Source organism: Camponotus floridanus, unplaced genomic scaffold, assembly GCF_003227725.1.
Source record: "Camponotus floridanus strain SB8 unplaced genomic scaffold, Cflo_v7.5 scaffold6, whole genome shotgun sequence".
Taxonomy (NCBI): Eukaryota; Metazoa; Arthropoda; class Insecta; order Hymenoptera; family Formicidae; genus Camponotus; species Camponotus floridanus.
The window spans coordinates 2,913,833-2,939,916 of NW_020229769.1; the positions used below are offsets into that span (position 1 = coordinate 2,913,833).

The following is a 26,084-nucleotide window of genomic DNA, read 5'->3' on the forward strand; positions in this document are numbered from 1 at the left end:
AAACATCAATTTTTTTTATCTCCACTATCTTGTATTAATAATATTAAATCAATATTGAATTGTCAGATAATTTAAAATTTTTGCCTTTCTTTGACTTTTCATGGCCTAAACATGACTATTGTATTTTGATTAGTTTAGATATTAATAAGATTAAAGAATTAAAAGTAACTATCCAATATTTTTAAGTTTTAAATTTTTTATTAAATTGATTTATACATATTACACCGCTGGATCGTCTCCTTTAGTAGTACGCGTATAGATAAGTTGTGCATGATGCTGCACGACCTGCTTGATTAAGCCTTTTTGCTGAAGTTCTATCAGCGCCCGTCTAGCGAGAGACCCTCTGATCTTTAATCTTTCACTAACAATCGAAGGTGTAATCAATTTGTATTGTGGTACTTCTTTCAATAATTTTTCGTACGTCGGTTTATCAAAGAGCACTTGATTGTTTAACTTGTCACGTACTTTTCCTTTAGACCACTTCTATAAGTAAAAAACAAAAAATTTGTTTAAAAAATTCTAATATAACATAATAAATATTAAAGATATATCATTTGAATCGTACATCAGACTCATTAAATTAGATTTTGCTTCCATATTTAATAAAGTTGATTAGAATTAATAATCACAATTAATAAAGCTGATAAGTTGATTGATTTAAAATCTATTGAAAAATCATATATGATAAAAAATTAACAAACCTTCTTCTTAGCTTTTCCACCAGATCCTCCCTCCTTCTTCTTCTGAGTTTTTTGAGGTTGTTTGGAGGAACCTTTCGTATCCTTTTTAGGCGGCTATAATAATAAATTAAGCATAAGACACATTCGCGACATAAAGTTTGATTATTTCTAAAGATAGCAGTCAGACTCATTAAATCAGTATTTTGCTGTCACAGCTGTCTAGAAAATAATTAGTCATCATAGAGATGAACCATTAATATTATAGAGTTATATCAAATATATATCTTCAATATTTGAGAACATCAAAGCAATATTGGAATATTTTGAAGATGTTTTATATTGTCCAAAGTATTATGCAAAATTTTTATATTTATTTTATGTATTAAAATTGACTTGCATATTATTTAATATTAATATTAAATAAAACAGAATTTCTTGCAATTCATAGAAACATTAACACATAGATGTTTTGCTAAAAATATTAAATATACTTAAAACAAGTTGTATTTTTTTATATAATTAATTATCCTTTAATTAAATTTTGGAATCACTGATATAAAATTATTTCTTTCAATATAAAAAATATTGCACTTTTAATATTTTTCAAAAACCAAGATGAGGATTATATGCAACACATGTATCCTTGAATGCAGATAGGTTACATTCCTCATTCGTAAACAGAATCGCATCCGAAACGTACTTCCAATTTAAATTTACCATTAAAAACAAAAGTCTTTGCTCTCCACGTAATATCTCCTATATTTATCGTAGAATTACGGTAAAAATACTCTCTGAAATCGCTTAGTTTACACGTGAATACTCACCATGATGACCGATGATCAAGTAAGAAAGAGAGCGGAAGTTAACCGAGCGCCATGTCGAATATCACGACGATCGTGGTTCCATCTATGACGAGCAACGTAGCACCGGATATCCGGTGCTACATTGCTCAAAGTCGCGATAAAAAAATCACGTAGCGCGAAGCGCTACGAAGCCATGATTACGCATCGTTTCGATAAATTATTCCGATGCATGACGAGTTTCGTCTCGCGCGTGAATCTATCCCAACACGTGACGCGCCGACTTATCTGTCACCGCTCTCCCTCGTCGCTCCCCTCCCCTCACCCCGCGTCAGAAGCGGTTGCGAAGCATGGCGCTCCGTCGTCGTGTGTCTCGCGCGCGACCCGCTTTTCCACACCTTTGACAGCCGGCATGTGTCAAACGACCGGTAATTAACATCACCGAACATCGCCGGTTTCGATCGTGGACTCGATTCCTCCGATAGCCGTAACAGGTAAGTCGAGAGAGAATTGCAGGTTATGATACCCACCATTCTTCATAGACGTGTCACCGCATTAGCTGTACACGCGACCGGACATACGCGCGTATGTGTGTACGTGTTGCTCCAATTAATGTCATTGTCAACAGCTGGAGATGCTGTACGTTGTAATTCACGATCGATTCGATTAATTACCTTGATTAACAGTAGTAGGTTTTGGTAAAGAGTAGTGAATTCTTATTAAAGTTGATACTTTATCCGATTTCTTTGTAAACATATTTTAGCCATGAGTGAATTTTTACACTGAAAAATTGTCTTTAAAAGTTTCGTAAATTCTGAATGATTACTTTGACAGAATGAAATATTCTCTATTTAAAAATATATGTTTTTTATCTTAAAAATAATTATATATATCTTGAAAAATTTTGATGAAAATATTATGTAAAAGTTTTAAACCCTATTTTAATAATGTTTATTCTGTTATTTTGCATTTTTTTTCACACGTTTAATTTTTTTCTTATAGGACAGATTTTGGCTTACAGAATTGACATTGGGACGATTATAAAATGCTGCCACTTTCGCACAGTCCACGTGATTCACGCTCCAACTTCCGCAGTAGAGTGAAAGAGAAGCTGTTGGGTTGGAAACGCCTCATCTTTTCCGATCAGAATACCCGGAACTTATTCCTGTTTCTGATCCTCAACTTGTCTTTCGCCTTCGTCGAACTGTTCTATGGAATATGGACCAATAGTCTTGGCCTCATCTCCGACAGTTTTCACATGTTCTTCGACTGTACTGGTTTGTTATTTGGTTTAGCTGCATCCGTCATTACAAAATGGAGAGCAAACGAGAGATATTCGTATGGTTATGTAAGAGCAGAGGTATTAGGCGGCTTTGTAAATGCCTTACTCCTATTATTCATAGCCTTGTTTATTATGTCTGAGGCGGTGGAGAGGGCGATTGAACCGCCAGAAATCAAACATGAGAGACTATTCGTGGTTTCTGTCTTGGGACTCATAGTGAATTTAGTAGGAATATATGCATTTAAGCATGGACACGGCCATGGACACGGACATAGTCACAGCCATAGTCATAGTCATGGTGGAAAGGGACATCATGGTCACGCCCATGACAATTCTTATTCTGTCCTGAATCACAATTATGATCATCATGTTGAAGTCGACATGTCATTCAGTGGAACAAATTCGCAAATTATGAAAGGAGTGTTCTTGCATATACTTGCGGATACTCTCGGATCTGTGGGCGTAATTATATCGGCGGTGCTAATGCAAATGTTCGGTTGGATGATTGCCGATCCAATTTGTTCCATGCTCATAGCAGTATTGATAGTGTTAAGTGTAATCTCGCTGATGAAAGAATCATGGGAAATACTCATGCAGAGACAGCCAGCAGCTCTAGATCACATTCTACCCCAGTGTTACAACAAAGTGACACAGATACCTGGCGTTTATACTGTACAGGAACCACACTTCTGGACATTGTGCTCGGATGTATATGTCGGATGCCTGAAATTGGAAGTAGCCAGAGCAGTGGATCCTAAATCCGTCGTGACAACGACTCAAAAGATTTTCCAAGCGGCGGGCGTGAGACAGCTCACGATTCAGTTAGATTACGCTCCCATGTGATCCACGAAAAGCACGTGCGTTGTGAAATATTCTTACAAGTGTCCCAGAAGTGTATTTATCTACGGACTTTGCCGCAAGGAAACGAGAAACACGATAGTGCCACAAATTGTCTTCGCCGCGTCAAAAGTCGATGATTGTACACTTTTGAATGGTAATCCATCTCATCTTGAACTACAAATCGTTTAAGAATTGTATATGCCTTATAGAAAAATTCTGCTAATACAATACTGATTGAAGAATAATTTCTAAAAGAATATACAACTAAATCAAATCTCTAGTTTAGTCATTTTTAAAATGGAAACAGAGAACAAATGTATTTCTCATCATCGTCAGATATGTGAGACATTAAAAACACCAGTCAGTTATATCTCTCCTATTCCAAAATCTCTGTGAAAAATATTGCTATTTAACTTTATACAAATACCTCACTGTTATTAGAGTGAAGGTTTATCTCTCTATTTGTATGAACTTTTACTTGTAACTATTCGTCTAAGCATTTCAGATTCAAGTTTAATTTAGCTCTATTATAATGTAAGAGTAGCATTGCTTAGATTTTTTATTTTTGCAATGATATTTTAAGGTATGTCTAGCATATTTTTGACAAGACCTCCAAGACAATGTGAACGAAAGTGTGCTAAATATTACATAATTTTTGCCTATTGATTTATTGTTTATATAGGATTAAATTATTGTAAACTTGTAATGAGAATAATGCAAATGACCATAGAAATTTGAGAATAGCTGTAGAAAGCTAGTCATATCTGTGCAAGCAACAATGGAAAGTACATACAATAAATAACATAATGGAAAGAATACTTTTATGAAAAATTTATTATTTTATATGTTGATCTAAGAAAAGAGATTGCAATTTGTATTTTCCGTCCATGCTAAGTATTTTATTATTATCTTCCTTTGTTAAAATAATACGAATTAATAAATGTAACTTAGCATGTATGGAATATTTGTTGAATATAATATTGATTGTATATATCATCTGCTGAAGATTTATATTATTTGTACATCATTTTATAATTATAATTTTTATTATAATTATTGGAAACCAATATCAACATTGTAGACAAATATTTATTGGAATATTCAATCAATGATGAAAGATTGAAGCTTATGAAGGTACATAAGCCAGGATCCAAAGAATTATAAGAAAAAAACATATGTTTTTTTTCTTCTAAGAAATATATTTTGTCTTTTACTATGATTTTTTTTTAACGCAATTTTTCCAAATTTTTGAAAAAGCTATGGATAATCGAAATCTCATATCGTTAAACGCAGTGTTTTTCTCTAAACTTTTTGATTTCACACACAATTAGATGACTCGAGACATTTAGAGTAACAAGAGATAAAAAGAGCGATAAGAATAGTGCGATATTTACATGCATATTCTATATGTATCAAGTTAATATAAATAAACCGGTATTATTCGAGACATTACTTCCAAGTGTGATGTAACGCAGGCCAAATTTAATTATTATGTTATAAGTAATAAAATATCACTATGAAGTCGCTTCGATCACTATTGACTTTAATATGACTATGACTGTAGACAGTCATATTTATATATCGCGATGTTAGATACAATGATCGACAATTAATGTTTTTTTTCCAGACAAACGATTCCAGAGATAAGAACGAATATTTGTATAACGCATGAGAAAATGCATCGTGCTTTGCGGATCTTTGTTACGTTTTTCCAATATTTTCATTACATAGATTTATGAATGCGCGGATGCGTATGATTATTATAAAAAGATGGAACGTGTAAATATAATAAAAATACGTACTTACAATGGGTTCTTCATCCTTTGGCAATTTACAGCTTGCGTTTGCTTGTCAATTAATGATTATTATCGACGCTTTACAAACGTTTGGAGCACGAATTTTTTATAATTGTTGATGATAAAAAATGAAAAAATTACATGTTTAATTTATTAACATCATATATTATTAGCTGATCAACAATATTATCTATTTTTCCAAAATCTTTCTCTGCATATCATTTTTTTAAATTTTAATAATCGAATTCTTCTCTAACTAATAATAAATCGAGTGTAGCCTTTTTATCTTAATATAATAGTAATGATTAAATGATAATATAAACTAATCATTAATTTTTTAACATCATATCAATTTCTTTTACGCAAGTTTTCGCATTTGTGTCGCGCATTGCACGATTATTGAGACGAAATTCTCAAACACATATTACATTTATTTGGAGAAGATATGTGTACACATATAAATACATAAATATTTATAATAAAATTATTCAAGTTGATTCCCGGCACATGCGAGTATGTCGGGCGCTTATCTCGCAAGTCGCCGCAATTTTAATCGCTTGGCCACGTAACTAATAATATATGTTTGTGTATTTACTTCTGTGTGCGCGCGCGCGAGGACGTGTATGTGTGTGTGTGCATTGTATATATGTATATGTGACCATCAACTTCAGTCTTGCCGAGTGTTGATTTTCTCGTAAAATGGACTCACAAATGTTAACAGATCGCGATTGTACGCGGTATAATCGGAGAAATTCTTATGTACATAGCAAACTATCAAAAATGACAAAATTCGTCGTACATATGCTCGAGCGAGAGCACTTATATATCTAGTTTCGGATAATAAAGAATTACACGGGATGGTGCTGTATGTTCTGGAAAAACACCACGAAAAGGGAGAGGAAACTCTCAACGAGTACTGTCCTTTATAAGCGTCAGATGAAATCCGAAATCATAAATCAAAAAAATCAATGCAATCAACAATCTTACATTTCTACTATTTCAATTGTAATTTTTTTCAGCAAAATATGTTGGAGCTAATAGAGTTATTAATTTAATTATACAATTATTTTTTCAGACATATAATTTTTTCTTAATTTTAATTTGAAGATTGATCACAAAAAACTATAGAATATTCTAATATAAAATATTTTTTAAATGTAACATTTTTCTTAAAAAAAAAAAGAAAATACATTGAAACTAAAATTAAAGCAAAACCAAGACTTTTTAGTAAGATTATTATAATCGAATTTTCCAATTTTTCAAAATTATAATATATAATATATATGTAATATTTAATAAAATTTTTATAAGATTTAATACATTTATTTTTTTATAGTATATATTATGCATTTGTTAAAATTGATGTTTGAATTGATTTTTCAAACAGATTTTCGATCGACGCTTTATGTAAGGCGCAATTCAAAAATCAACAAAGCTCCCTTCGCGTTTCGCCGATCGCTTTCTTTTATTCCTATTAGTGGTTCCAGTTGAATGGCAGTTATCGTTGGTGCATTTGATCACGATCGATCATCTCATCAATCGAAATCACGCGTAACATTGTTCTCAGCTCATGTAAGATACATTTTATGGGATTCGTAGCACAATCGCAGGAACGACTTTCTAAAATGTTTGCGCGACATTGATAAATGATACCAAAGCATTCGCAGTTCACATCTAGCGCTAAAGATGATCGGATCTATTCGTCTATTGACATTGGAAGCGATCTTTTTTTTTTTAGATAACGTGATATATATATATATATATATATATATATATATATATATATATATATATATATTAACATCAAGTTTAGCGCTAAATGCTTATGCGAAAAATGCGGATCTTCGAATATTATGTTTGGCAGTCATCTTAATTAGAATAATTAATTATTTTATACAACAATAGCCTGCATCGGTGCCTGCATATGTACTCTTTATCTTAGAGAATTACGAATGTTCGACTTTCTTTCCTTTCACGCTTTTCGCGGAAAAACGCATAATATATACGTACGTAGGTGTATGTGTTTTTTGTGTATTCTATCGTTTAAAATTTATTCTATAAAATTTCTTCAAGTCTCCAACAACACGCAACCCCTTCAGTAAAGCTACCGTATCTTCTTGCCGATCACAAATGATAGTCGGTCGTAACATTTAATAATATCGTGTGACGATCGTATGTGATCTATATCGCTAAATAATATATTACTCTGAATCATATCTTACATCTTCATCTAACAACAACGAACGGTACTTATGTAATTGCAACAGCCTCTTGTTTTCCCGCTTAAATATTCTTCTCGCCTCGCGATAAATCTTTCCGTTTCCTCTCGCATTCTTTAAAAAATATTAAAAGGAAAATTCTTTCACACGGAACTTCCATTCATCCAACGGAATTCCAATCGATTTCTTCCATATTCTAACAATAATAATGTGATTTATCCATAAAATTCCATTGATTACAATTATAATGAATTAAATATGAAGTAAACATATTTTGCTTCTATTCATTAAAGTGAATATTTACAAATATATGAACGAAAATGAAGATTTGCAAAACAAAGATTTTATTCGCATAAAAGATTGTAGAAAATATATAAAAGGATGAAAAATAAATATATATATTAAATGATTTTTTTTTATTAATATCAACTATGATAATAATGCTATTTGCAAGTTAATACTTTTAGAATAATTATGTTTTTCGCTTAAAAACAAAATTATTCAAGATGAAAGATATATTTTTTGTTTTTATTTTTAAATAAATGTTTCTGCTTTCGCCATTTGGCATAATTTTTATTCAATATGATCCAATATCAATAGTCAGTGATATTCATTTTACTAGAATAGTGAAAATCACTTCATATAACATAAATTTCTTTGTGCTATTTTTTATCATTTCTTGAAAATGTTAAATGAGCGAAAATACTTTCCGTTGTTGTAATGAATCATCCTTGAGAGCTAATAACCGCTACCTATAATATAAAGTCTATATTGTAGATTAACGCGTCCCGAAACACACGCGCAGGAAACGAAATCACAGTAAGACAAAAATAAGTATAAAGTTAACCCACATTTCTCTTTTACATTTCTCTGCATTTTTACCTCTTGTTTACCGTCACACGACTAAAATCGACATTGATTCTCGCTTCATATATTCTTCGATTTATTCGTCTTTTCTAAAAATCTGTATTATATCTCTGTCTTACCTATCGCCTCTTTAATTTTTTGTTTGATTCTCTACAACTTCCTCAGAGTACGATCTACCGACTTTATTTCTTCTTCTTGTTCTCTAGACTCTCTTCTTATCTCTCTGGATTCTTTAATCCTACAACCTCATCCGCAAAGAGATCGATCATTTCTCTCTATCTTCGATAGACTCTTCGTTCCCTTTATTTTCTTCTTGCCTCGCGGCAAATTCCAGGGTAACTTCCTCCAAAATTATCATTCGCGATATCTTCATTTCTTCTTTCCCCGGCCACCCTTTTGCATCTTCGTAATCTTCAGACGGCAATTAGGACCACCGGTATAAACTACTTCCGTTCTGCCACCTTCCTCGGCCGCGGTCACCAGAGCCTTGACCGATCTCACGTGCACGTCTTTGGCACTGATTTCCAAAGCGGTGCCGGGATAACGATCACGCACGCATTTGCCGATACTGGTAGCCTGCGTCTCGGTAAGTTCGACGCCGTCCAAGCATAGCCAGGTGAGGCATTGCAGATGCGTAAGGATTGTCTGCACAAACACGTGCTCCATTTGCACTCGCTTAGCGCTGTCGGTGACGATCAGACCGATCGCCCTGAGAAAGCTCAGGCCGCACAACTTGAGGTACTTGGCGATCTGCCGCATCGTGCGATCGCTGTCCTCCAAAGTGATCCGCCAAAAGTTGATCCGGAGCGACTGCAGACTGCGAAAGTGCGCCGCCAGACAGCAGAAGAATTGCTGTAATATCTTGTCATCGATGAAGAGCAGCGAGCCGCTGCTGCCGCCGATCGTTGACTTGTCCAGCGACAGGTCGAGCTCGCTCAGCGACGTAAAACCCGCCAGGAAAGGTAGCAACAATGGTCCACGTAACGCCAAACGATCGTTCACTGTCACCTGCAATCAGAAATAATTTCCTCGGTAAACCTTATCGAGCGCAATTTGTTTCGCTCGCTTTCAGCCTGAGAGACGTACAGGGTGATTCCTCAGATCCGGCAAGCAATTTTTCGTTTCTATGAGTTCTCTAAATATTTTAAATTGTTTTTCTTAATTTATAACAAACAATTGAAAGTAAATTCAATAAACTTAAAAGAACATTTGATATTTGTTTTACAGTGAAAATTTATTTTTTAAATAAAATTTAATTTGTAAGAGTTTTTAATTTAAAGATTTTTTAACAGAATCATACATTTTTTTAGTTTTTATTTAAAAACTTGGGAAAATTAATCTTAAAGTCACAAGAGAGAATTTAAATTAGTTTAATCTTCTCGAGCTTTTAACAAAAGTGGATTAGATTAAAGTGTTGCATCAAACTCTTCAAGGAGAGAGTTAATTAACAAAAATACTTGAAAATTGAAAGTTTGCGATAAGCGGAGTAATTTTTGTTCAGAGAAAAACTAGACTGTAAATTCGTAAAAATGCGCTTGTAAAGTTTGATACTTTATTTAAAAATCACCCTGTACAGAAAAAGGGAAGCAGAATCGAGAGTCGGTGTAATGCGGGGACAACGAAGACGAATGTCGAGGGGGTTCGGGTCGTCCTTTATTTATCGTCATTGTGGCACAACCAACTGTAATTGCGCGTGTAATAGAAAATATATAAGTTACATCTCTTCAGGGGGGGTAAAGAGGGGTCTTATAGTATTCTCGATTTGAGAATTTTTATCTTGGTTTATACACCAAGTAAAATATAGGCATATATGTTTTTTCAAATGCGATTTAATTCGCGGATTTTTAATCTCCGAAATTTTACGCACTTCCATCCGCGTCGGCTCTTAATTGCTCCTTTTCTCCTATATGATTTCTTTGTTTAATACAAAAACAGAGCCTAAATTTCTTTATCTATTTATTAATTTGTTAAGTTACATAGATAAAGAAAGGAGAGCCTGACACAAGACCTGACAAACATTTCAAGCAAACACACAAGTAGCATTTCGAACATGAAATGAGATAATTCCAGTCCAATATCCATTTCTTCTTTTTATAAATATACAAATAAATATTTACTGAAATAAACTAGTAGCTAAAAATTATGTATATCATATTCAAAGATATCACATTTAGCATTCAAAATGATTGTAAATTTTATTTATGTCATATGTGAATTATTCCTATAAAAATGCGTTTGTCGATGGCTACAATTTGATATAACTGACATGTTGCATTTTTCAATCTCATAAAAAAATTTGAGATGAATTCTTGGACAGAGATGCTTGAATCAGAGTTTCTTGATTAGAATTCTAGAGCAACGAGAAGACAATATCCGAGATGTTACGGGATGGTCCAGCACGTTCACAATTTCCGGACTAGGGTCAAAATTATCAAGAAGAAGGAGACGATATTAGACGAGGGAAAATGATATTCGGTATTTCGGTGGCCTAACCGATTCTCTTCGTGACATGTTTCATGAACCATATAGAGGAGATTCATTTTTCAAGCAAAACGGATCATCTCCGTGAGAAACAGGAACCCGGATCACGAACTATTCTGCCCGAGGATCGAGGCGCGAGTGTATCTAATGGGCTCTGCGAGATCTCGGAAACACGATAGGTATACCAGCCTTATATACATTCCAGGGAGTTTGAACAGAGAGACAGACAGTTACAACTGCGTCTACTACTACTACCGTGGATACTGTGTACGAGTGTTATCTTCTCGTAACGATACGGATATCCGCATGTAGCGCACTTGAAGACATGTAACCGCATCAGTGGATGGGCAAGCTTCGTATGTTAGTCCAGTATAATGGGATTGCATATGTTATTAACGTCAGCGTTGTTATATTCTAGGACCAGATTCGTAAGCGAGTTTGTAAGCGAATTAGACCATTTAATGGCTTCCCTTCTAATTATTTTACGTACTTCATTTCAAATAATATAAGACAGTTCGCCGAGTTATTTTACACAAGTTTCCAAACTTTACTATATAAATCGTGATCTACTTATTAGTAACACGTTTGTGAATATTAAAAGCGTTTGAAATGTAAACTTTAAGAAAATTAATTTTTATGAATTAATATTTAATGAATTAATTTTTAATTAATTATAAACATATTTTTTTTTATTTTCCGATTTTCATGCTATTCAAATCCTCAAGAAATTTTAATGATAAATGTAATTTTGAATATTCCGATTAGCATTTTCAAAGCAGTATTCGAGAAAACAATAATCTCGCTCACCTGGAATCCCGCTAATCTCAGGAAGACGATTGCAGGACAGGCTGGAGGTGGTGCGGCTCGGAGAAGTTCGGCACCGGCATCGTCGCGACGTCCTAATCTCGCTAAGGGACCTTCGTGCACCGCTAAATGCAAGCGTGCGTTACACAGACTCAATTCACGTACGCTCGTGTATCTCAACAATTCGGAAAACACTGCCAGACTGTCGGATTCCTGTTAAAAGCAGACAAATTAAATTCCAAGGATACGATTATACGTAAACATAATTATAAAAGTATGCATATATAATTTATATTAATCATATATGTTTAAACATAAAATAAATAACTCCTTTATATTCATATGAAATTTAATATTTAGTTTGAAAATATTTACATTTTCATAATCGCTTTCGAATTAAATGTGTTTACTTTTATTTTCTGTGTGTTATTCAATTAATCGATATTAGCTGCTTTTTTCTAGAAGAAGGTGCATATTAAGACACCTGAATTACTTTTACTTTTATCAGAGGAAAGTGAAAATATTAAAAATTAATGATTATGCAAATGTAAAAAATTACAAGAGTTGATTCTAAGTCTTAATCGACTTTTAATTATTAAAATACAACTTTTTATACATTTATGCAAACATATTTCTTTCAATTACTAACTAATTAATTTAAATGCAGAGCTATTTTTTTACTCTGCTTGTGTAATGACGAATGCAGGGTGCCTAAGATGCTCGCATCAGTTTACAGCCAGGGCGCTTAAACGCACTTTACACCCCATCTGACGATGTTATATTATGTTAAGAGCGCAAAGTGATTAATACCTTCCGTTAAATCGCGTGTAAATGACGTGGACCTGTGAAAATTTCGACGTCAGAATCCGTAAGCGCAGCATCCGCGCAGTTCGCTGAAGCTCCGGTTAATCCTATCCCGGTGCATCGCACCTCGTCGCTCTGCACCCGGATTACTTAGGTCTCACTCGAACTAATCTGCCACGAGAATGTCGTTAAGTCGAACGAAGAGCATTTCAGCTCGCGCTTCGTCGTCGCGACGATCTCGCCGACTATACGTCGACGTTATTACGTTATTCCGACAATAAGACAGCGAGAGAGGAATTGCACAACGCGAATTATACGGGCATCGCTGCGAATCGCCCGGGGACGATGGTAACATGGGATTAACGAGGCGATTAATCCAACCAAAGTCATCTTCTGCGAATTAATCGACGCTTTTCGTCGCAAAGACGAATTCCCGAGATAAATTTTCCATCAAACTCTTTCTCACAAAGTCTCATCTCTGAAGCGTTTAAGCTTCTAATTAAGAGTTAAATTAAATGCACTATCGATAATATTAGATTTTCTTTCTCGAACAAGAAGGATCTGAAAGCATGGCAGAGCCTTGCTCGTTCGATCTCAAGTCATGAGAGCGGGACACAGGGAACGATGTAGCTTCATTATGCAAGAAACGTCGTCACGTACGGGGAGTGTATCTCATGGGAGTTGGAGAGCAAGCAGAGGGAAGAGCTCGCTTCTCTACGGAAAACTATGTAAGCGGAAACCCCGGCTGTTTGCCCAGTTTACGCGTCGTACATTAAACGCGTACGTTCATTAATAAGTTAGTTTTACTTTCGAACCTTATGTGAGATTTATGAGAATCTTGAGTTGCGTAAACCAAGCTTGATGAGAGTTGTGCGAGACGCTGACGGCGAAGTTTTTCGAGGCGATATAAGGAACACGATTATTCTATCGAACGTGATTAATAACGACATGAGATATTTTCTATATACTTTTAATACAAATATTTTTAATAATAAATACTGAAAAATTTTTCCTTTTTGATACATACAAAAAAAACTTTGCCTTTTCATAGACGAACATTGCTTATTACATATGTATCTTGTTCAGATTATTGTCAAATATATTATTACATTATTATTATTATTTAAAATTTTGCATAATTTAAAATATGTAATTAATATACTTCGTATGAGATATAGAGATTATAAAGTTTATATATATTTGAATTTTTTTTGATAATTTTAACATTTTTCTAATAATTACTTATATTAAGATGAATAAAAACGTGTATTTCTTTTAATTATTTCATGAAATGTCATTAAAAATCAGAGAATTAGAGAGAATAATTTTATTATATATTACGTTAAATAGAATAGTATTGGATGATAGACAATTTTTAATGGAAAAAGAATGTCGTTATTTCACATTAACTGATATGTAAATTGCTTCGAGAGTCATGAGTCATCTACAATAAAATATTGATATTTTCTTTCCTTCACTGTAGAACTCACGACTCTCGAAGCAATTTACATATCAGTTAATGTGAAATAACGACATTCTTTTTCAATTAAAAATTGTCGTCTATCATGCATTGTGATAATTATTCTGCAGTCGGCAAATAGGGCCAAAGATAGATTTCGCTCTCGAAAAGAAATATTCGATTATTTAATCCAGCTCGTATCTCGATCAAATGAAAAAAAATATTTCAATAGAGGTATAAATAAGTCTAGAGAGCAAAGTACTTACAATGCTTTGACAGATTATTACATTTTATTCAATATGACGCAAATCAGTGGACAACAAAAAGATATATCTATAATTATTCATAATATTTATCATGCACACATATACATATATAAATGTGTATATTATATGTGTATATTAATATCTCAGACTAAAATGATTGAGATTCAAAAAAATATATTCTGAATAAAAGCTCAGTATGTATATAATTAAATTTGATAAAAGATTGATTCTGTTTTAAGAATCAAATGTTTCGTTTCATGAATAAAATATTTTAATTTTAACATGAAAAATATTTAAATCATACAAAGATTTAAAAATACGCAGCATGATATCATATAAAAAATTTCAACTCGCGTCTTTATTCCAAAATTTTAGAAATGTGTTAAAATTCTATCTTGAACTAGAACGAATACTTTATATTGTATTATATTTTCAAGTCCATTATTTCTCGATATGCGCAATTTAAGTTCTTAAACAAACATGTATGTGTGCGTGTTTTCCTGATAATATTAAATTTTATATCACACCATATTTTTTCTTTATTCAATAAAGTTTCTAAACTGGACAAGTTCTATAATAGCAGTTTAACTCCGCAATCACTGATACACACTCAGTACTGGTGACCCAGTTACATTATAATTTTTTTCCTAATTTTTTGTCTATCGAAAAAAAACTGACACAGATTTTGAAGAGACTAGACAATTATATTTAAAACAGTCAAAAACATTTATAGAAATATTTTTATTTGTTTATAAAAACCAATTTAAATACGATTTTTATAAATATAATTTTAAAACACAATTTTTATCTAAATAGATGTACAAAATATTTAAAAGAATTCTTCCATTTTGTTATTTTTAAAAGATATTTGCAACCAATTTTATATTGTTTATTTGTCTCTAAGTGTGTTTAAATAATTTTAAAAAATATTACTTTTAAATACATATATTACTTTTAAAATATACCTTGCACATACACATGTAAATCTTCAAATGTGCAAGACTACGTAAGATTAACAAACAAGAGCGTAAAATGTTGCGCGTTCTGTCCTTTGAGATTCATCTCGTGGAAAATCCTAAAGTAACGCGGAATTTATTGTTGCTAACCGCTATATTTACGAGCCGGTGATATTTATTGCTTCCTGACAAGCGTTTGTTGACGAGTGTCGCTTCCTGGGTAGTTCGTTCTCCAACTCGTTCGCGAAATCCTGCCTGGTTTCATCAGCTCGCGGTTGAAGAGCGGAATGAATAAAACCGGCGCTGAATCCAGCACGTCGTTGTCAACGTCGAGATGAAAAGCGGGTGAGACTGCGTACAATATATATATACGTGCCTTGAATTTGTTTTTTGAGACTATTTAAAACGAAATGTGCGCCTGAGAGAATCGTCGACGATAGCGAGAATCCGTCTTTGATATTATTTCGCGGATGCGCGTACAAAGTATTCGTCGAATCCGCGATTCGTTAGCGAGAAATTGCATTCGCGTTTACTAGAGATTGTACATTTGATGCACATGCATCCAGTGATAAGGCGCTGCGAGAATTATGCTAAGAATAGTATCTTTATACGAAATAGTATCTTTATTCTCGGGATCTTAAAATGTAATTTTGAGTAAAGTTGCGAATTTACGTGTACATAAACTTTCAATTCAAACTCACAGCTATTTAATCTCAGCTATTAACCTTCAGCTCAGAATCAGCTCTCAAATCTAAAAGTAGCATACATTTGTTGAAAATATAAAATTTAAAAATATTACTTTTCGCAGATTTAAACATATATATATTTTTTTACTTTTTATCATTATTAATGAATTTGAATGCCTTATCATTTTTTGCTCGGATTTAAACTAATGACATCCAATGTGTAATCTAGAAATATCAAAGTGATGAATAAAATATATGTGTGTATTATAATGAATTTCTTGCTTTATTGAAATTAAAATATAATTACAAATGAAAAGAATATCACATCATCTATAAGTTTCTTGAGATTGATATTTTGCCTTAATAAGCACAAAATTGCTTATTAAATTACTAAACGAGGATTTATTTGCTTTTTAAAGCATTGTCTGTACAAATTAATTATTGAAGTAATTTTTATCTTCGTCCGTTTAAAAACATAGCAGAGCAATAATAAACAAATTTACTGAGAAATCCTATGAAAAAGGTAGTAAATACCAACAAAAAGCAGAACGTAAAACTGCGACGTTTTTCGTAAAACCGCGACACGAAAAATCCTTCATTGTTTTTTCCTCTAGAAGCTTTTTCGTTTCCCGGATGGAGTCGGAAAAGCTTCATCGCATCTGGTATGATGTGAAAAAAGTCAAATTCACCAAAAGTGCGAAAAACTCAAGATAAACACTGAGACAAATGCACTAACATAACTAGATGAAAATTTCTTCAAGTTAAATTAAGCTTTTTAATTGTTTTTTCACGCACACAACAGTATTTTCTCTTCCCCATGATTGATAATTATTAATATCATGTATCATTATAAATAATTGTGTACAAAAATATAAAAAAACTAATTTTCTATTAATAAAAAGTTTTAAAGAGAGCCAAAAATTAAATTGAAGACTCGATATTATACGATAGATAGCGATTTAATACAGATCGAACAAGTAAACAGCAGAACTCAATGTATGTATTTACATTCGGGTTCAGTACATTTCAATGGATCCTACACATGTGAGATTAATTCAGTCAATTAACCTAATCAATTAACTGTATACTATGCATATTGATATCAGCGAATTCAGTTAATTTTACATTCTACTCTCCTCTTTGTATGCGCACGTGTATTTTTATCTCAAAAAGCAAATAAAATGCAGTATTTTCATTTTATTATGTGATATTATTGTGACAATTTTATTTTTACATTATTGCAAAAAAAAACATACGAGTTTCTAAATGAACAGATTTTATTTTATTTGCAATAGAATTATTATTTTCTTTTTACAGCATGATATTAAACTTGATGCGCATTTTACTATCTCGCCTAGTTACGTTCTTGCGTGAAAGCTGTAAAAACGTCGTCGGTCTTTAGTCTTTTTTTTCCGACGGTGTTCTGTCCCGAACATGGGGGTTGCAAAAAGAGGCACGTATGTCGCCCGTTGCGTACCACACGCCCTCGTAATTCACCAATGGGGATTTGCAGCGTATGGAACGTGCGATACTGGTTTTATGCACGTGATCCTTCTTCCTTTTTCCTCTATTTTTTAGAAACAGCGACCTTTTTTGGCAGGAAATAATTCTGCCGGCGGATCGTCAGATTTACGGGGACACTCACTTGGCACTCCAGCCGAACGTGCCGAGCGACTGGAATAATGCGAGAAAATTGGCTAAAATTACGGAGGATGCGCCTCCGTAAGAATACTGTAATGAACCCCGTGACTGTCAATGACACCGCTTGTGCAGTTCTTCGGATAGAATTTTTTACGACAAACGATTTTCGACTATGTCTTGTCGATATATTAATATAAATATTTAACGAATTAATCGAACGAATGCATTCCGATTCATCTTTTCGTTTGGTATATGTAAGTATTTAATTCACTATTCGACTGATTGCGTTCCGACTCGCTTTTTTATTCGATATATATAAATATTACACTTAAGCGTGAGTCCAAGAAGCAGATTTCGGATATTCACTGTAAGTCAGCCGCTCCTCGGGCGATCGAGACGGGATTTAAACGGTAGTGCCGCGAAATGGTGTAGAATTTTATGCAAAAAGAACGAAATCGCTATCGCGTCCGGAAGTCGAGATATAAATTGGGCGTTTTTCGTCTGCGCGCGGACGATCGAAATCGTGCACGACGCCGCGCATGTTGCCTGCCTCTCTTGCGCGATATTCACTGTAACGCGGCGAGTAAAATGGCCGAATGTAATCGCTCGATTAATTGATTAAATACTTATATATACCGAACGAAAAGATGAATCAAAATGCAATCGTTGGATTAATTAAATATTTATATATATAAATTAAAGTAAACGCTTGCGTTTTGTCTGATATAACTAATTTTCTATGTTGTAATGCTTACTCCAAAAAATTAAATAAAATTTGTCAAGTTTATTATTAAAAAAATTTCGTCAAGTTTATTATTGAAACAGTATACAGGATTTTTAATGAAGATAAATACGTGTATTTGAGTGTAATATAAAACGTCGCGATAATATAATCTGCTTAATTTTGAAATGGGTCAACGAATTACTAATCTATGCGATACGTCAGTGTTTGATTCAATTGTGAATAAAGTGCAATGCTTTGATTGAAATAACCGGACAAGTTGGATTTATCATCGGATCGTTTTACGATCTAAATAGGTGATCTAACTCTGTATATTTATATAGATGAAAAAATTAGATAGCATCATTAATAATTGTATATAAAATTATGGAAACGATATGATTTGTCTCAAACTCTTTTCTAAATTTATCAAATTACTATTGTACTAAACTATTGATTCTTACACTTAAGACAAAAATGTTCAGATAAAATATTCGGATAAGTTACACGTATTTTTGCGTTCTTTCTGAAATCATATAACAAAAATAAAAACAAATTTATATAAAGCATATATTAAAAATGTTATAAATATTCACATTATTAGAGGAGAAAGAAGAGAAGATAAATGAGGAAAAAAAAGTATTTGATTTAATTATATTTAACTTTTTGTTTAATTAAAATTTTCTATATAAAAATTAGAATTTCTTTTTGTCATCAGAGTTTGAAATTTATAATATTCAATATTTATTTGAAAAGCAGCTGGAGATGAAAGTCAACTTTAGTTAACGGCGAGAGTACATTATGTTCGCATGTGATTTACCGCGTAAAATGAGGTCACACAATTCTGTAAATCGAGAATTACATTTGATAATTACAGCGCGTTGCGCATATATACTTGTCGGTTTGTTGATTATTAGCGACACATGTCGGCTTCATAATTTATGTTTTTCGCGCTGGCAGCATTTTATGCGGCACAATGGCCCGGCGTGTCTTTGCGGGGTGCAATGGTGAATAATACCAGAAAATTGGAACGGAAGGAAGCGGTGTTTAATAGTTTCCGACGCAAATTGATTCCCGCTAATTGTGGAGCGTCAGCAAGAGCGCCGTATAATTTTCTCTTTTCGCTGTTACAAATTATTTTACAGCTTCCCGGATACTGCGACTATCTTCCCAATAAATCGACGTAATTTTGACGTATTATTATTAAATATCGTAGCTTCTCTCTCTTTCTCTGTTCGCGTAATAAGCTTGATTTTGTCATTGATGAGAAATATATACTTGTTTCCTAATTTGATTTACAATGAAAACTATTATTGTTTCGTTGATAAGACATAATAATTTTTTTTATTTCAATTATAATAATAATTTATAAGAATAATAATTTTTTATTTCGATTATTTCCTATATTATCTTCTTGTTAGTTTAATAATAATATTTGCGTTATAACATTAATAAAATTAATTTTAGAAATACGTATAGATATGTTAATTTTCCTAGTACATTTAGAATTTTTATATGTTATACGTAAGGTGATTCTACTGCATCTTTTTATTGTAATCTCTCATTTTATCAAATCATAACTGGTTTGTTTTACCAAAAACTTTCATTTATCGAAGCATTCTAATTTTTTACATAATATTTATTAAAAATATGTTGGAACCATTCGAAGAATATGATTTTATTACCTATTTCCGTTCTTGAAGCTCATTTTCCTGTAAACATTTTAATTTTCCACGATAAATTACATCGTAGCCAGATGTCGCGCTATATTTTCCTTGAGAAAAGCCTCCGCTACAAATTCATCGCGAAAGCCGTAAGTTACGACGAGGAAATACTGTTGGCTGTGCGTTCCGCTCACCCCGTATCTTACACGTCGCGCTAAAGTAATCAATTCCTTTGTTCGCGTTTTCTATAGACCGGCGTCAGACGCAAACACCGTGTGTCAACTCCATGTGTACCGCGTATGAAAAGGAAAGGCGGCGGAAAAGACGAGTCCGCGTTGCAGGTGCAGTTGGCCCGTTAAATTTTATCAGGATATTCGCATTCACAACAAGGGTCGCCGACCCCGACATTGTCCACGCCGCGATTTAATATACGGCGACAAAGTATTAAATCTCACCCCTTCGTCTCGCCTTTCGCCCAGTTCAACTCCACGCGTGTTAGACTCATTTCGCGAACACGTCAAGTCTCGGTCCTTCAATGCTCTAGAATTTAGAAGTGGGCAATATTGCTCAAGGCCTAGAATTTTTTTCTATAGCGCAGTTAATTTATAATCTATATAATTGATTAATAATTGATTAGATAAATTAAAATAAATAAAAAAAAACTTGCTATAAAGCAAGTTAGGAGATGTTTCCTCTCTATTTTATATATGTAAAATTATATATAATAAAATATGTACTAAAAAGAAACAATTATAAATGGAATAAAATAGAGAATTATATAATAATAGTGCAATAAAATATAACCATAATTTTAACGTGTTACTTTTTCAACGATTTATGTCCCTCAAGCTTTCGATATTATAACCCTCTTCCACACATATACATGTATATATGTATTTTATGATTCATAATTCTGTCCCCTGACGGCTCTTTTCGAATAATAATCGCCGACCTCGATTATAATATGCAGAATAGATAGAACTAGCCAATGGTACAGGAATGATTACTAAAAGCCTCAACGGGCCGCATTGTTTATAATCGCATCCTTCACTCGTTATATTAAATTTACCCCTTTGTACAGTATCATTGAACGGTAGGAGAGATTTTCCGGCAGTTGTGCGATTTATCCGCGAATTATACGCTTAGACTGGCATGCATTTTATTTCCAACATCTGGACGGTTTATATGCGTTAAGGGTGGATTGTATAGCGGTTAAGGGCAGACGGACGCTTAAAATAAGCGGAACGTAAGCGATTGTAAGCATAAAATGGACATAATGGCGCGGTCAATGATTCGAGACAAAGACTTTTAATCCCGAGATAACGTGTCTTAATTTCAAATAGCTATATTTTTGGATTTGGAATGGATTTCAGAAGGCAGTATCTTTTATCTAAGACATTGTGAGTAAATTCTACTTCTACCGAGAGTAGTTTGAATTCGAAAGTATCTGAAAATTCACTTTGCAATTATAAAACAATGAAGAAGTTGTAGATAATAGGCAAACCGAATTATATATTGACAATTTTTAGACAATAAATAGACAATTTATGAAAAGTGCAGTTTTAGATATGTCAATATATATAATTATTTAATCTAATGTTCATAATTAATAGTGATAATATAAAAGAAAAAATAATACGGTGTGTGTATCTCAATAATAAAATTCCAACCATCTGTGGCTCCAACAATTCTCGCAATATTCATTATAAAAATACCACGTCAACGTTACAATTCGCGAAAGAATTTTTTCTCCTTCATTTTTATGAGACTGAAAGGATTACAAATATGAATACGATCATATATGTATATAAAAATGCAATTAGATTTAAATATTCGGGGATGCACGTTTAAAGAGTTAAAATTCCGACGCGCGATTCTTCAATGTCCGAGTTGAAGAGGATAGCAGCAGATACGTCAGCTGACTCGACATTCTCATGGAAATTTTTGGCGATACGTCGTCCGCGAGTCTCGACCAGGATCGTTTCGGAGGATACTCGGGACGCGACAGATTCCGCGGAGAGGAGAGAAAGAGACAGGAAGGAATAGAGAGAAGGCAGTCGGGATGCTGGGCGAGAGGACCGCGTAATTTATTGCGAGCAATATTACCGACGACACGCCGAGCGAGCGGGATGGGAAAAGCCTGTGTCTCTCGTCCCAGAAATGTATTTTATAGCGACCGAAGATGGGGTCCTAGCTACGACGCGGCTCTGCTTACTACTCTCTCGAGTCGACATTGGATTTAAATAAGTCGATGCAAACGTCCCTGGCCTTTATTCACCGTTTTCTGTCTCTCGGTCGCGTTACTCATTGCACTGTTTATGCGATGCTTTCTTACACGAAGGTTATTTTAATAATCGCATATTTGGTTTTTTATCTACGTATATTTAGCTGATACAGCCACTTCAGCACAATCGAATAAAACTTATATATAAATTTAGCGCTCTTTTGTTGATAATTTGTTACTCTATTTCCGACTGTTTTGCTCCACTTTAAAACTCCGAAAACCACCGCCAAAGGTATCCCATGTTAAAAAAGTATTATGAAATTGAGTATTAATCAGATATCTCGATAACATTTTAATGATTTTGTTATTCGTTATTTTTAATGAATTTGATTTCATTGCTTTTGCCTTAAAAAAATCGATCCGAACGAGTGGCTATATATTATATATTATGGATAAGTATAAATAAAAACACAGGAGCAGACACAAATAAACATAGAGAAAATGAGTATAACTACAGAAACAAGCAAAAAAAAATAAAGATTAGTAGAAATACAGTATTTGGCAAAGAAACGTCTATTGAGCACAGCCACACGTTCGGTTCGATTTTTTTTAAGGCAAACGTGAAGCAATAAAATTGGATTCATTGAAAATAATGAGGAACAAAATCGGGAATATAGCAACACATTAGCAACAAAATAACACTAAATTTATATATAAGTTTTATTCGATAGTGCTAAAGTGGCTGTGCTAGCTTATTATCCGTTGACTAATATTCTTTCTCATAACAAAATGTGAAAACGAGGACATTTATTTCGGATATGGACTTTTTATTCTGTAATAATAAAAATTAAAATATTTATTACAATCACACAAAGTAACAAAAAATCAGAAGTATATCATTAAATTCTACATATATGTGTCATGTAGCATTGGAAAAATTATCGTGAAATTTTAATATTTTACAATGTAATAGAATATATATACGAATTTAATTATCTTGCAAGTAAATATTATTCAAAATATAAATGATTTTTATGTTATTTTTTTGATAATTCATTGCATTGATTAAATGTTTATGTAACGTAAAAATTTCATTTACAAACATGTTTAGCAAAACCATTCGTAAGCAATTCAAGGTTACTAGTATCAAGTAATCTCAGATAGGTCAGCATTAAATTTAAATAAGTCGGCCAATTCCACTAAAGCGATTCCGGATAATGGAAAAATGGTAGTGCCCGCTTAATTCGACGATGTAGTATTTACTACCACGCTTTATAGCCCCTTTATTCCGTATTTTTACGACGAAAATCACTTAAGGGTACTCCACCACATCAGATTCGAGTAATCTCACTCGATTTATTTTGAATTAATTAAATAACAATGATCGGTAAATATAGGAGGATAATAATAGAAGATTATAGATTATATAATAAAATGCAACATGCAAGAGTGATTTATCGTTAATGTATCAAATTTTACGATCCTAATTTACGAGCTACTTTGCTGCAATCATTTATTATCTGAAGACAAAATCCTTATAAAATTGTTCATTATGTTATATCATGTTATACATTATAAACATTATATACTATTTTACTTTATGTAAATTATTTTAATTTAATTATTTTAATTTAATTTTTTAAATTTATTTATTAATTTTTTTAAATTATTTTAATTTAATTTTTATTTTAATAAAAATTATACAACAAGAAAAATATATGTTAAATTTTACACTCGAATGAAAATATTTACATTGATGTACGACATATTGCAATTTTGCTAGTTTTGCGATATCAGAAGTATCGAGAGCCATTAGTTTCGTGAGCGTAATCCTATACAGTAAATTGAATGGCTTGAAATCAAAATGATGCTTGAGGGAATCGCAAAGAAAATCGGAAATCGATGATACTTATATACCGCATTCTCTGTGGTCTGATACGTAATCTATGTAGGCAGAATTCTTCTCTCACAACAAAAATCTATCGACTAATGTTATATTTTCCTCCGACTATTCAATCCTCGTTGTACTTCGAATATCTCAACGATGAAGAACGTTATCTCGTTACTTTAGCATTTCTTGTTAAGAAAGTGCTTCCCAATGATGGTCCTCTACAATAGAATTGTTGCTCTTTACAATAAAAATGGTCAGCAATTTTTAAATTCTTAAGCGTAGACAATTTACTAAAAAGCTTCCGTCTCAATTATATTTTAAAAATTATATTGTAGAGAAGTATATTGTAGAAATTTAATCTAAATATTTTATAAGCGATATTATTTTAAGTGCAGTATTAATTCTCTTTATTCTCCCCCCCTCTCTCTCTTTCTCTAAATGCAAATTTTTAAATGCAGTATTAATTTTCTTTGTAAATATATATCTTTGAAACCAATTTTTATATCGCATTCACGATATGTCAAGTAAATAAGAAAATATGATATGTGTATACGTTTCATAGCAGAACGTATAACAAGAACGTTTTCAGAAATGTATACGTTCATCACTCTGATATTGCTGAATCCCATTTGCCGTTTCGATATTCTATTCATTGTCGTGTTTTATTCCCTCGTTCGAATGTCACTTGAATGTTTTCATATTCATTCCCACTTCAACGTTGTCGCTTTTATCTCAGTCCGGGATTCATACTTTTGATCAATATTTTAATTTTCGCCTCTCAGTAGTCTTTTATTGTCTATTTCAACCAATTATCTCTCTTATTTAATCGCACAATAATTAACACGGTAATTAACATGTAGATATGTCAAGAAATTAATAACACATCCGGAAATTTAATTCGGAAATTTAATTTAGAAAATACTAACTGAAAAAAAGTGAAATTATATTATAAATGCATTAGATTGAATTAAAAATCCATTTGTTTGTTAAAAATTGAATTGTAATTAACTAGTTGTCAATAATAAAAAATTTAATAAAAATAATATTTGATCAAAATAACAAAAATTCTTTTCGTAAAAATTTTATTTCTTTGTCCAAGCTTTCAATGTTCTAAATTTTGTATTTATTGTTATATATTTATTTAGAGCTTATCTATTGTTATATATTTATCTAGATTTATATTTATACAAATTATATATTTTTAAATAAATTATATCGTATTATTTTGAAGTTTATTATTAGGTGAAAATGCTTAATAGATATTCTGAAGGTGTAAATATATGTGCATATTATTTTCTAATTAATCATTGATCATTTTTATACGCGAGGGATTTCGCATTTTAGCATCTCGGAGCAATAATAAAAAAAGAGCACCGCGTGCTTGCGAATAAATTTGAAAAGAAGAGAGAAATCTAATTTGATAAAAGGGAAAAAGAGTAAGGTATGAGATAAGCTAGGATGACTAGGAATCGAAGGAAAAAGAAATCGGGCAAGAAAAGGCGATTCTGCTTTACGATAATCACGTGTCAGCTGTTTTTTTCTTCGTTTTTATACATAACTTATGATTTTTACGCGTATATGAAATAAAAGCGCTCGCGTTAAAATAAAACATGTGATTGATCGATTACAACGAGATCCGCAAATGAGTCTCGCATTTATCGGAGATGAAAAGATCACATAAATACTACTTTCTTTCTGCCTCTGAATTTTCTGCTCTCGTTTCTCTTCTAATCTTCTTCTAATTTTTTCTTTTTCCATTAGCAGTTTCATGTTTTAAATGATATAATAATAAATAATAATATGATTAATGTAAGAATTATTATGAAGCGAACAATTTTCTTATTAAATTTTTGCTGTATAGAGAGCATTCTAAATCTTAAAAACATGAGAGAACGTGTTTTTAAGATTTAGAATACTCTCTATACAGCAAACTCGTGCTTTAAAGTTTAAAGAAGTCTAAGAGCATCTGCTGTAAGAACGGTGACTCTTGCAGAACGATTTGC

General features: G+C 32.5%; 3 protein-coding genes across 6 annotated transcripts in view; 1 reads left to right on the forward strand and 2 right to left on the reverse strand.

Moving 5' to 3' along the window:
* Nucleotides 1-178: 178 nt before the first annotated feature.
* LOC105259466 (40S ribosomal protein S25) lies at nucleotides 179-1,665 on the reverse strand. The gene is made up of 3 exons (XM_011271421.3): nucleotides 1,505-1,665; nucleotides 702-794; nucleotides 179-483 (listed from the first exon to the last, which is right to left on the reverse strand). The coding sequence occupies exons 1-3, from the start codon at nucleotides 1,505-1,507 to the stop codon at nucleotides 220-222; spliced, it is 360 nt and encodes a 119-aa protein (XP_011269723.1). The 5' UTR covers nucleotides 1,508-1,665; the 3' UTR covers nucleotides 179-219.
* Nucleotides 1,666-1,773: 108 nt separating this feature from the next.
* Nucleotides 1,774-4,418, forward strand: LOC105259467 (zinc transporter 7-A). Of its 2 annotated transcripts, none has more exons than XM_011271422.3 (2): nucleotides 1,774-1,974; nucleotides 2,483-4,418. In XM_011271422.3, exon 2 carries the CDS (start codon nucleotides 2,526-2,528, stop codon nucleotides 3,603-3,605), a length of 1,080 nt encoding a protein of 359 aa, XP_011269724.1. In that variant the 5' UTR covers nucleotides 1,774-1,974; nucleotides 2,483-2,525; the 3' UTR covers nucleotides 3,606-4,418. The 2 variants fall into 2 exon arrangements, with proteins under 2 accessions (XP_011269724.1, XP_011269725.1); XM_011271423.3 differs by lacking the exon at nucleotides 1,774-1,974 and adding an exon at nucleotides 2,019-2,119.
* Nucleotides 4,419-8,169: 3,751 nt separating this feature from the next.
* LOC105259468 overlaps nucleotides 8,170-26,084 on the reverse strand; it is a 237,979-nt gene continuing 220,064 nt past the window's right edge. For all 3 annotated transcript variants that reach the window (XM_025413067.1, XM_025413065.1, XM_025413066.1), the window contains exons 10-11: nucleotides 11,773-11,982; nucleotides 8,170-9,492 (exon numbers count right to left, since the gene is read on the reverse strand). In XM_025413067.1, coding sequence (XP_025268852.1) covers nucleotides 8,854-9,492; nucleotides 11,773-11,982 — 849 coding nt within the window. In that variant the 3' untranslated portion in view covers nucleotides 8,170-8,853. The remainder of the gene's footprint in view (nucleotides 9,493-11,772; nucleotides 11,983-26,084) is intronic.

Bases quoted from the DNA above. Each gene is read 5' to 3' on its own strand.
- LOC105259466 (XM_011271421.3), bottom strand. The intron at 484-701 runs GTTTGTTAATTT...TTTTACTTATAG, and splicing joins GTGGAAAAGCTAAGAAGAAG to AAGTGGTCTAAAGGAAAAGT.
- LOC105259467 (XM_011271422.3), top strand. From the start codon at position 2,526: ATGCTGCCACTTTCGCACAGTCCACGTGATTCACGCTCCAACTTCCGC.